The following is an 11,816-nucleotide window of genomic DNA, read 5'->3' as shown; positions in this document are numbered from 1 at the left end:
TCACACAAAATGTCACTGGATGAGTGAGCGACATATAAAACCTCTCTGAATCCCTCTCTCTCTCCCTCTCTCTCTCTCTCTATCCCATAAGACAACAGGGTGCTCTCCCAGCGTTACCATGGCGATGGATGAGGGAATCCAGTGTCTTTCTGTTCCGTGAACATTTCCATCGCAGACCCGACTTCACACGCACGCCACACGTTTTGTATTCTTGCGAGGACCTCAAAATGTTAGGATGGCGTTGAAAACAGCCGGAAAATAGCAGATCTACAAGCTCTACAAGTTGAGCGCTTGTAGAACGGCAATTTGTTGGTGTGTGACATCGGCGCATTTTGTCTTATGACGACCAGAAAAAGTGTCTATTTCTCTAATTCTACCATGCTTGTGTGGGGCATTTGGTCCTCAGAAGTATAGGACCACAGTACAAGTAAATTGTGTGCGTCTGCGCGCGCGCGCGTGTGTGTGTGTGTGTGTGTGTGTATGTGCCCGCACGGGCGTGCGTGTGAGTGCGCGTACGTGCCCTTGTCTAGCAGAACAAGTTGTGCTATCATGCTGATACTTTGTGCTAAAAATACCTGACCTGCTTCTACAGTTTATTCTCCATCACTTCAACACATTTCGGCAAACATTCGACACTTCTCCCAAAACTGAAGGGTGATCACCAAAATGACACCTCTAAAAACCTTAGAATACTATGTCCAGTGACAGTAACAACAGAGTACATTTACTTCAGTACTAATACTCAAGTACATTTGGTTTCTTTTTGTATCTGTGCTTTACGTGAAGAGGAGGGCTGAGGGCTACATCGGGGGAGAAGGATAGCCTGGTTCCAGAGAAATCTGCCATTGCAAAAAAAGAAAATTGCCCCTTGGCAGATTAGGTCTGGCCCCTCTCAATAGAGATTGTATTTCTCTCCCTCCGAAGTTGTGAGGGACCAATCAGGGCCCAGTATGCAAATATGGGGCGGGCTTATCACCAGAGGCATTTTTTTTAATTTGCCCATTGGAAATCCTGGTTCCACACAGATATTCCAGACTAATATCTACGCCAGGGGTCCTCAATGTTGTAGCGCTCTGCCGTTTTTCGACGACTTTAGTTACTAGTTACTTTGTAGATCTGGATTATTACAAAACATGCATTAACCACCTCAGCCCTATGTATACATTTCGGCCATTTGATTTTGAAAAGATTTTTATACATTTGAAACCTTGTGAAATGGGAAATTCTGCATGATGAGTACTTTTCTTTTGTACTTTAAATATATTTTGATAGCAATACTTTTGTACTTTTACTCAAGTAAATTTTGAATTCTGGACTTTTACTTGTAACAGTGTATTTCTACATTGCAGTATTGATACTTTTACTTAACAAAAAAATGTGAGTACTTTTTCCACCACTGCCAGACAGTGACAATATGTTTTATAGTTTGTAAAATAATCAATAAGTACAATAGACAGTCAACACTGCTTTTGATATATGTTTATTGGTAGGATGTATAGAGTTTAGTAGTTACTCTACTAAACAAAAATGTCTATAAAGTAATAGTAGTTACAGACAGAGTTAACATAGGATAATCCAGAAAACCACTGAATATGTTGTGGTCACTTGGCTATTTAAAGTGATGGTAGTTTACAGTGTTACATAGGATAAACCACACCACTGTCAAAGTAATGGTAGTTTACAGTGTTACATAGGATAGACCAGAACCCCACTGAAGAAGCTGTGGTTGTTTGTGTCATCAAAGACACTATAGCCACCAGGTAAGGTCATGTACACCCTGTCTCCCACCTCCAGCTCTAGGATCATTCCATTAGAGAGGTAGTGATAGCCATTTCCATGGTTGTAGCTTTGGCCATAGATGACACTCTGCTCATTCTTATACATCTTGATGCGCATATACACTGCTGCTAATGTGCTGGCTACAGTAAATCTGAAGTGGTAGGCTCCTTTCACTGGCGCTGTGAAGACACCTGTGAGAGAATAGACAGACAGACAGACAGACAGACAGACAGACAGACAGACAGACAGACAGACAGACAGACAGACAGACAGACAGACAGACCGTCACCTTGTTGTACCCTATCCCAGGTTCTAAATGTCTCGATTGAAGAGTAGGGAGACCATATCCAAACACTGCAGATGTACTACAGTCGTTACAGTATATTGTATTAATATAATCTACCATATAGATTAGTCAAAGTTAAATAAGTTCCCGATTGCAGCATTAATCAGCACCTACCTGAAGTTGGATTGTATGCGTTGCCGATGTTAATGAAGACCTTGGTGAAGACCAGAGTGGTATCATAATTGAATGTTCCAACTTGAGCAGTCAAACCAACAGAGAAGGCCACCTTTGGTTTGTCTGTCAACACAGGGAAATCATATTATTTATTTCCCTCTGTAATATTATAAAAGGATACAATATATATTCCACTTTAAAATAGTCCAAATATCTAAATAATGAATGAAGAAACTTAAAAACTGTCTGGGTGCACACAAAAGACTAAAACTCTTGGACCGCAGGTCACACAATCAAAACAACTCTCCATATAGCCACACCCATTTTTCTGCCTAACAAAATGTAGCATTTTCTTCAAAACATACTTTTTTGCTACTTCTACAGATTTAGTTAAAAACGCACACAAGTACATTATAATACAATAAAATTATCTCTGGAGTCATCTCACACAGATGTAGCCTATCAATCAGATTTTTCATATTCCATTCCGATTGGCAATTACTGCCTTCCAAACTTGGCAAGAGGGGCCTCTTTTACAAAACATGCCATCATGAACCATCCGATCAACACCACATTTGAATCACAAAAAGAAAGGTTTCTAAACAATGCCGAACCAAAAGCAATATCACTTAGAGACACATAGGCGGCACCACAGGTGCTACAAATGTCACTGTGTGTTGCACAATCATGATTTTTTTATGTATTTTGTCCCAACACATTATGGTACAAACGATTTTGGAAGTCAGGTGACTATGATCGTCAAACAGGGTTGTGATAGTCCAGTAATTGACCTTCAAAATGAGTGGGATAGGGCCTATTTCTTACAAAGAATGCCATATACTGTATGAATGCAACCTCCAATCATCCCCAAATTGGCATGACTCGGTGAGGGACTTCCATAGAGCGCACCTCCAAACTTTCACTTCTGCCCATAGGGGGTGCCACAAAATGTGAAAAGTGGCACTGTATTAAATGCTATTTCCCCTGCAGCTTCCCCAGGTTGTGATGGCTGTAACCCACACATTACACAGCCCTGGCTAGGCAACCCAGCCTGGTGGAGATATTCGCTGATATCCACCTTGTATTTGTACATACTTTTAAATGATTATTAAAAAAAAACAACATTTTAAAATAGTGAAAAAAGCTGATCTACAAGCTCACAATGCGTCGCAGCTATTTTCACTACTTTTGTGTGACACACTTGTTTGATAAAGTATGGAATTCATTTACAAAAAAAACATATACATTTGAAACATGGAGATATGAGGTTTCTGCACGACAGTGACGAACTGTAATATTTTATGGTCATGAGTCATGACAGTATCATCTGACTTCTGCATGTAATTGCTCTTTAGAGATCTGTGTCACATTTTAGTTTTTTTTTTCAGAAAACTGATTTAGTGAACTGATTTTGTTTTCTCAGGTCTACATTCTTTGTTGGGAAAATGCAGGACAAAAGTAATAACTAGAAACAAATTTCCTACGAAAATGTAAGTGTGCCTGCAGTTGGCTGGAGACTCAAAATAGTGTCACTACAAAGTACCACCAATCGACTCCAAATGGCTGACTCCGAAAGGTGCTCGTCCATTTTGGCCCACCCAAAAGCAGCCAAAAAAAGAATTGAAATATCAATAAAAAATGAACCGAAACCTAAAAAAGGAAAAAAAAAAAAAAAAAACAATTTAAGGAAAAAAGGAGCATCTAAAACAATGTTTGAAAAATATCTAATACTTTTTTTTATATACAAACAATTACTCAAATGGTTTCAAGTGCTTGTTTCACCCACTTCTGGTGGTCTGAGGTCATTATACATCTGTTCGCAGACCCCCAGTTAGGGGAAGTAGGCAAAGTTTCGGAGCATTTTGGGCAATTTTCAAAGTGAATAATTCCCCTTCCGGATGTGACGCATTTGTTCGCAGACCCCTATTTAGGGGTCTGCGAAAAAATATTTTTGGGAAAAAAAAAAAGTTGGAAAAAAAATGGTCCATCCAAAAAAATGTCCACCCAAAAAAAATGTCCACCCATCAACCTGCACTCTTAACCGGATCTGTAACCGTTAACATGGGTGTGAATGGGGGACTATAAGGGGGCGCGGCTACGTGGTTGGGGGTCCAAGATGAGCCAAGCATACCTGCATTCTGTCTCTCCAGTCGCTCCACTCGGCTCTCACTCACATTCAATCTTGCTGCTACGGTGGACAGCTTGGCAACCTGGGCTGAAGAAAGCACAGCATTCAGATCAAGTCAATCATAAATAGTCATGCACTCAATGGTTAATTTGATTTCACAGAAAAAAGATGACTTCAATCCCTTGTAAATTATATGGATTAAAAGAATATCAATATAATATGAATTTGATATATATATATAATTCTCAGAGTTTTCAACACAGCCCTCTGCTACCTGCAGACGCTGCATATCAAATTACCTTCAGATTTGCTCTTCATTTCCTCCACCATGTTATCACTGACACGCAGTTTGGCAGCGATTGCTGAGAAACATCAGAGAAAGTCATGTTAAACTGTGAAACCGTTTAAAAACATTTCAGCCGATACTTGTTGTACTAAGTTGTACAAATTTATTTTTATCGCATTCTTGCTTTTAAAATTCTAGCAACAGCATGATCCTAATCAGTGCTATTTCAATAGGTAAAAGGTAAAGTCATTACTTTATTTCAAACTAGTCACAACCATTTCAACCATTAACACTTTCGGTATAGAACAACAGCCTATTGACAGTGGGCTTCCATCTAAATGTTGCACATAAATGTTCATTGGATTTTTTAACTAGATATGATCACACATTTCAGATATGTGTGTTTGCTAGGCCAAGATAAACTGTGTATCTGGAGAATATACTGTATATATATATATGTATTTCTCCCAACATATTTTTTATTGAAGCGTGCATTATATAAACACAAGCGACAGTGCAAACAAATAAGTTCCAATGTAGTTTTTCTAGTTGCCCCCGTCCTAAGGACCAGTAAAACATCCTTCCTTAACCTCCCCACCCATCCCAAAAAGAAACAGAAATAAACATCTTTATAACATTATTTTAGTTGAGCAATGTTGATAGCTAAATATTGGAAATCAGTGTGGGTTGCAAAAGAATTATGAAAAAAGTATTCGAAAAACATGGCCCCCTCACATTAGCAGGGCAGTATGAGTTACCAAAACCAAGGACGGGTGTTTACGATGAATTGATCATGGTTAAAATGGAGTTTGAAGTTACAATGGGTTTGTATAGGATGGGGGCATGTCTAGTAAAATAAATATCAAATATATACATACGGAATCAAGCAACTTAAAAACGGGGTGGTCCGGGGTGCTCACAAAAGCCCAAGTAGACGTTAAAATGACCCCAAACATTTCTCAGCATCCAGGGATTTCAGAAGATGATCGGGAAAAGCACAATATTTAAGAGTCTACTAATGTCATGCGATAATTGCCACCCTCTAACCAACCCTGTTTGATCCTAAAACATCATATCTGGGAAGCAAGGGTCTGCCAGAACCTTGGCTAGGAGATTTACATCTGAATTTAACAGACTTAAGTCTCTAACTGCTGCATTCTTCAGGTTTCTTGTCCTTCTTGAGATTAAGAAAAAAAAAATTGTATCCAAAGCTGGGGGAGGGACCTCAATTAATCACTAAACCTGGGCTGAAGAAAGCACAGCATTCGGATCAAGTCAATCATACATATTCATGCACTCAATGGTTAATTTGATTTCACCGAAAAAAGATGAATATAATATTACATTTATACACTGTATATATATATAATTCTCAGAGTTTTCAACACAGCCCTCTGCTACCTGCAGACGCTGCATATCAAATTACCTTCACATTTGCTCTTCATTTCCTCCACCATGTTATCACTGACACGCAGTTTGGCAGCGATTGCTGAGAAACATCAGAGAAAGTCATGTTAAACTGTTTTATCGCATTCTTGCTTTTAAAATTCTAGCATGATCCTAATCAGTGCTTTTTCAATAGGTAAAAGGTAAAGTCATTACTATTTCAAACTAGTCACAACCATTTCAACCATTAACACTTTCGGTATAGAACAACAGCCTATTGACAGTGGGCTTCCATCTAAATGTTGCACATAATTGTTCATTGGATTTTTTAACTAGATATGATCACACATTTCAGATATGTGTGTTTGCTAGGCCAATGTGTATCTGGAGAATATACTGTATATATATATGTATTTCTCCCAACATATTTTTTATTGAAGCGTGCATTATATAAACACAAGCGACAGTGCAAACAAAGAAGTTCCAATGTAGTTTTTCTAGTTGCCCCCGTCCTAAGGACCAGTAAAACATCCTTCCTTAACCTCCCCACCCATCCCAAAAAAAAACATCTTTATAACATTATTTTAGTTGAGCAATGTTGATAGCTAAATATTGGAAATCAGTGTGGGTTGCAAAAGAATTATGAAAAAAGTAATCGAAAAACATGGCCCCCTCACATTAGCAGGGCAGTATGAGTTACCAGAACCAAGGACGGGTGTTTACGATGAATTGATCATGGTTAAAATGGAGTCTGAAGTTAAGTTTAATGGGTTTGTATAGGATGGGGGCATGTCTGGTAAAATGAGTCTACTAATGGCATGCGATAATTGCCACCCTCTAACAAACCCTGTTTGATCCTAAAACATTATATCTGGGAAGCAAGGGTCTGCCAGAACCTTGGCAAGGAGATTTACATCTGAATTTAACAGACTTAAGTCTCTAACTGCTGCATTCTTCAGGGTTCTTCTTGAGAATAAGAACAAAAAATTGCATCCAAAGCTGGGGGAGGGACATCAATTAATCACTAAATGTCTGATATTAAATACATAATAATGCATATACTTTAAGACAAATAACTATTTCCTCTAACTCCATAGGGCGATCCAAAACCGTATTGCTATACTAGGGATCTAATATAAACACAATTATCTATCGCAGTCTTACTGGGGCAAAAATCATGTTGTCATGAACATGTGTTGTATAAACATTAAGGTGTCATACCTGCATTCTGTCTCCTCAGTTGTTCTGCTTGGCCTTCACTTGCCGTCAGTCTCAATTCTATGGCGGATAGACGGGCTGAAAACATCACAAGGTTATCATTAGGTCAAAACAGTGTCTTTCTGAGCTCAAATTAAGTAATTAGTAGAAAAGTAAGTCATTTATTCTCTTACCTGCATTCATGTTCCATCCTCCTGTTCCTCCTGTTCCTGGTGCAGAAGGAAGCTCAAGACTATTGTCGGTCTGAGCCTGAGCCTCCGCCACACAGATGAGTAAAACAAGCAAAGCCCCAAGACCCTTCATTCTGAAACCTTGTGTCACTAGATACTGCACAGCTGTCTTATATACTCATCCACCTGGAAAAGGAACAACCCCTTTCAAATACACTTCATCAAATGCAACCTGAGATGTGTTCCTTTTTTTTTAAATTTTTTTTATTGATCAGTGTGATGATAAGACATTGTTTAAAGGGGGAATTCCTTGTTCGTTTGAGGACACTTACCAACATTTTAGGGTCTGGTGTAATCCTGGTAGACAACTGACTAGTTTTTGTGTGTGTGTGTGCGTGTGCGTGTGCGTGCGTGCGTGCGTGTGTGTGTGTGTGTGTGTGTGTGTGTGTGTGTGTGTGTGTGTGTGTGTGTCGTGCGTGTGCGTGCGTGGGGTATAGTGTTCGACCTTTTGGGGCATTCTTTGAGTAAGTGCAAGTCGCCGAATGGCTTTGGCCATGACCTGGATGTTGTCAACACAATTACTAGTCATTTATGACAGTGGTTCCACAGGAGTCCTTGAGGGGGTTCCAGGGGGTCCCTAGCTAAATGTGTTAGTATAGCATCACAATCTGTTTAACCACTTTAACCGTATATACAAAGGCTATTATGACTCATTGTGAGCTTGTAGATCTGCTATTTTCAAAAAGAATCTTGAAAGAAATTTGAAAAATGTTGAATATTTTGGACACATTTTAACAACACATCTTGTTTGGAAGTCTGGCACAAAATCTCTGGTCTGCAGACAAATTCATATTCATTTTGGGGGTCCTTGACAGGAAAAGTTGCTGAACCACTGATTTATGACAAACTGAATTTTGCTTCTTTTCTAAAGCTGATTATAAACAATGCTAAGGCCTAATTATAGTTCAATGTTTAGTTTACTTTGAAAAGTATTAATAACTAATACATGATGTTTCACCAAATAATAACTGGTGTTAACTGTTGGAAAAGAGAAGGAAACTGGCACAGATAAATAAGTCACACTCATTGGGAACTTTAGGGAAATGAATAGTGATGGCATGAGGAAGTTCACACCACCAAAAAACCCAAACCAAAACAACACTGTCATAGAACAATGGTGGAGGGTGTGTTGAAAAACAAGTGCATTTGCCAGTTAATGTCATGCTATCACTGTAGGATGATAAGGTAATGTTGTCGAAACCCTGCTTGTCTTGCTGGGTCGGATACGCACGCACGCACGCACGCACGCACGCACGCACGCACGCACGCACGCACGCACGCACGCACGCACGCACACACACACACACACACACACACACACACACACACACACACACACACACACACACACACACACACACACACACACACACACACACACACACACACACACACACACACACAGATTTGCAGGAACACACTGGTCAGTTGGTTCAGCGATTCGGGTCCCTATTCTGGGTATGCCATAATGGACAAACATAGGTAAAAAATTGCCAATCTAGATGTGCTATTTCTGTCAAAAAGATTTGGTGTAGACAGAGGAAATAGGGGGCCTACTGTATAGTATAGACCAATCTATAAACTTTAATTTCTGACAATGAAAAGCAATTGAAGAACACCAAACATAAAAAGCAGAACTTTCCTTTGGTCAGACAAAATTAGGACATGTGCGTACGTGCATGCATGCATACACTGTATGTGAGAAAGTACACTTAACCTATTTAAGGAAAGTTAGCAAAATGTTTTGCCAATCTGCAATATAAATGCTTATAGCTTTATTCCCAAAGGTGTCTACTAACACCTCTCAATTTGTTCCAACCCAACTCCCATGGGAAACTGTGGGGGTCAATAAAAGTTGGGGCACCCGGAGGGCCTGGTCAAACTGGGAAAAAAATGTATTGGCCAATATGAAATTGTGGGATGTCCAATTATGGGTTTTGGGGTAGCTGAATCCATTCATCCATCCATCCATATAGGGGTGGCAGTGGCTCAGGAGGTAGAGCGGCCGCTTGATCAATCCCGGGCTCTCCCAGAGTTAGGCCAGGTACACACTGCAGGACATTAGGTCCGATATTGCTGTCGGCGACCTTTTTTGGCGCTCGCCGACAAAACCTCCCGACCTGACACAGATCGGCGAGATAATGCTCGCTGTGTGTGAAAGGCTCCGCGACACGATGTGGCCGCGATTCTCCGCTCTGCGACGGCTTTCCGACCGTTTTCAGATAACTAAATTGTTAGATATTCATCTCTGTCTGGGACAGGACAACAGACAATATCATACACTATGAACGGGGCTGCGAGCACCTTGCGAGGAGATGCACGCTACAGCCAATGAGAGCACATTATAGCCACCGTGGCTATGGAAGGTCGGTGGACCTGACCACAACAAACAGATCCCCCACACAGTTACCGTCCAGTCCTGTATTAAGTTAAACATTATTATAAAACAGAATGAGAGTGAGCAAGCGTGCTCAAATGGGGGCTGTTTATTTGAGACTATTGCACAGATATAGAGAGAGAAAGACACAGAGAGCGAGCTGTGTGTGTGTGTGTGTGTGTGTGTGTGTGTGTGTGTCTCGTAGTCTGTGAGTGTTGCCAGATTTTGCGAGAGAAATAAGCAACCAAGTTTGTGAAAACAAGCCCAACAAAAGCAACTATGGGCACTTTAAGCCTATATACAAATACATTGGATACTTGAAAATAGACGATCTACAAGCTCACGTTGTATTTATGCTATTTTTAAAGAAGACATTTGGGGGAGGGGGGGGGGGGGGGGGGTTGTGGAGTATTTTTCAAATCCACACAGATCTTGTATGGGGGTCTATGGCACAACATATTTTCAGAAGGGGGAGGTCTACGCCTCTGCGGACAAATATTAATTTGGGGGTCCTTGCCATGAAAATGTTTTAGAACAACTGGTTCAAACAACATTAGGAAACAAGGCCAAAAAAGCAACTACAATTTCAAGCAACTTTACAGAAAAACAATCCCAAAGTCGCTTATTATAAGCGGACATGGCAGCTCTGTCACAGCAGAATCAGCGCACTTGCCGTGCGAGAGAGAGAGAGAGAGAGAGAGAGAGAGAGAGAGAGAGAGAGAGAGAGAGAGAGAGAGAGAGAGAGAGAGAGAGAGAGCGAGAGAGAGAGAGACAGAGAGGCAGAGAGAGAGAGAGAGAGAGAGAGAGAGAGAGAGAGAGAGAGAGAGAGAGAGAGAGAGAGAGAGAGAGAGAGATTGGGTCTGACTCTGGAGATAGCATCCTAGTGAACTATCCTACAGTGTGTCAGCCCTTGTCGGGGATCAATCGTGTTGTGAAAACCACAACGACATTATGACAGCCGATTTCAAGAAATAAACTCCTGCAGTATGTTATGCTTAACGATCAGATGACCCCCCGACCACTTTAAGGTCCTGCAGTGTGTACCTGCCCTTAGTGTCGAAGTGTCCTTGAGCAAGACGCTAAACCCCTGATAGCTCCCGATGAGCAGGTTGGTGCCTTGCATGGTTTCCTCCGCCATCGGTGTATGAATGTGTGAATGTAATGCACAATCATTGTAAAGCGCGTTGGATACATTTGCTATATAAATCACCATTTACCATTTATTCCAAACATTAGTTTTTAGTAGAAATTACCCCCAGCCATAAAATCGTCCACGCCTACTTTTGAGGGGCCTATCCATCAAATTGTATGGATAGGCCCGTAATTGTCGTAATTGTCACTTATTTATCTTTGTTGAGTGGTATATTTTGAATCTTGGGTTCATAGAAAGCCAAATAAAGATATCAAATGTTCTTGTGTTGCATTTAGTTTGCATAATTTGCATAATTATAGCTAATTATTGGCCAAAAACTGTAATTGTGCTTCTAACTAACTTAGAAAGATAATCCAAGAGTCTAAGCCCATGTTTGTGATGTCCAGGAATGAATCTATTACCATGGTGCAATCATGCAACCTCTACTCATTAGCATGATTTGCATAAATGATGCAAAAATATGATACAAATCAGGAAATGACTGCCTTTTTCACTTTTTCAAACTCTCAGACTCTCATAAACTCTAAGTCTGTTTACTTGTCCAACATTATTACCTTGCCATAATAACTAAATCATGCAACCGTTTGTCATTAGCATAATTAGCATGATGTAATAATACACAGAAGAGATTCCATCTTTATTGAAGGAGTTTACGCAAGAGATTCCATCTTTACTGAAGGAGTTTACACAAAAGAGATTCCATCTTTATTGAAGGAGTTTACGCAAGAGATTCCATCTTTACTGAAGGAGTTTACACAAAAGAGATTCCATCTTTATTGAAGGAGTTTACACAAAAGAG

General features: G+C 40.2%; 1 protein-coding gene across 2 annotated transcripts; it reads right to left on the bottom strand.

Moving 5' to 3' along the window:
• Positions 1-1,464: 1,464 nt before the first annotated feature.
• LOC311038763 (complement C1q-like protein 4) lies at positions 1,465-7,588 on the bottom strand. Of its 2 annotated transcripts, XM_084048358.1 has the most exons (7): positions 7,431-7,588; positions 7,261-7,335; positions 6,080-6,142; positions 4,667-4,729; positions 4,371-4,454; positions 2,240-2,362; positions 1,465-1,970 (listed from the first exon to the last, which is right to left on the bottom strand). In XM_084048358.1, exons 1-7 carry the CDS (start codon positions 7,558-7,560, stop codon positions 1,687-1,689), a joined length of 822 nt encoding a protein of 273 aa, XP_083904484.1. In that variant the 5' UTR covers positions 7,561-7,588; the 3' UTR covers positions 1,465-1,686. The 2 variants fall into 2 exon arrangements, with proteins under 2 accessions (XP_083904484.1, XP_083904485.1); XM_084048359.1 differs by lacking the exon at positions 4,667-4,729 and having other exon boundaries at positions 7,431-7,583.
• Between the last annotated feature and the right edge of the window lie 4,228 nt (positions 7,589-11,816).

The sequence above is a fragment of the Gymnoscopelus microlampas genome (genome assembly GCF_963454915.1).
Source record: "Gymnoscopelus microlampas genome assembly, chromosome: 22".
Classification (NCBI taxonomy): Eukaryota; Metazoa; Chordata; class Actinopteri; order Myctophiformes; family Myctophidae; genus Gymnoscopelus; species Gymnoscopelus microlampas.
This window is presented reverse-complemented; position numbering and strand designations above follow the sequence as displayed.

Excerpts from the sequence above, each read along its gene's own strand:
- LOC311038763 (XM_084048358.1), bottom strand. The coding sequence starts at position 7,560 with ATGAAGGGTCTTGGGGCTTTGCTTGTTTTACTCATCTGTGTGGCGGAG. Across the intron at positions 4,455-4,666 it reads AATGAAGAGCAAATCTGAAG|CCCAGGTTGCCAAGCTGTCC; the intron begins GTAATTTGATAT and ends TGCTTTCTTCAG. Across the intron at positions 2,363-4,370 it reads ACTGGAGAGACAGAATGCAG|ACAAACCAAAGGTGGCCTTC; the intron begins GTATGCTTGGCT and ends CTGTGTTGACAG.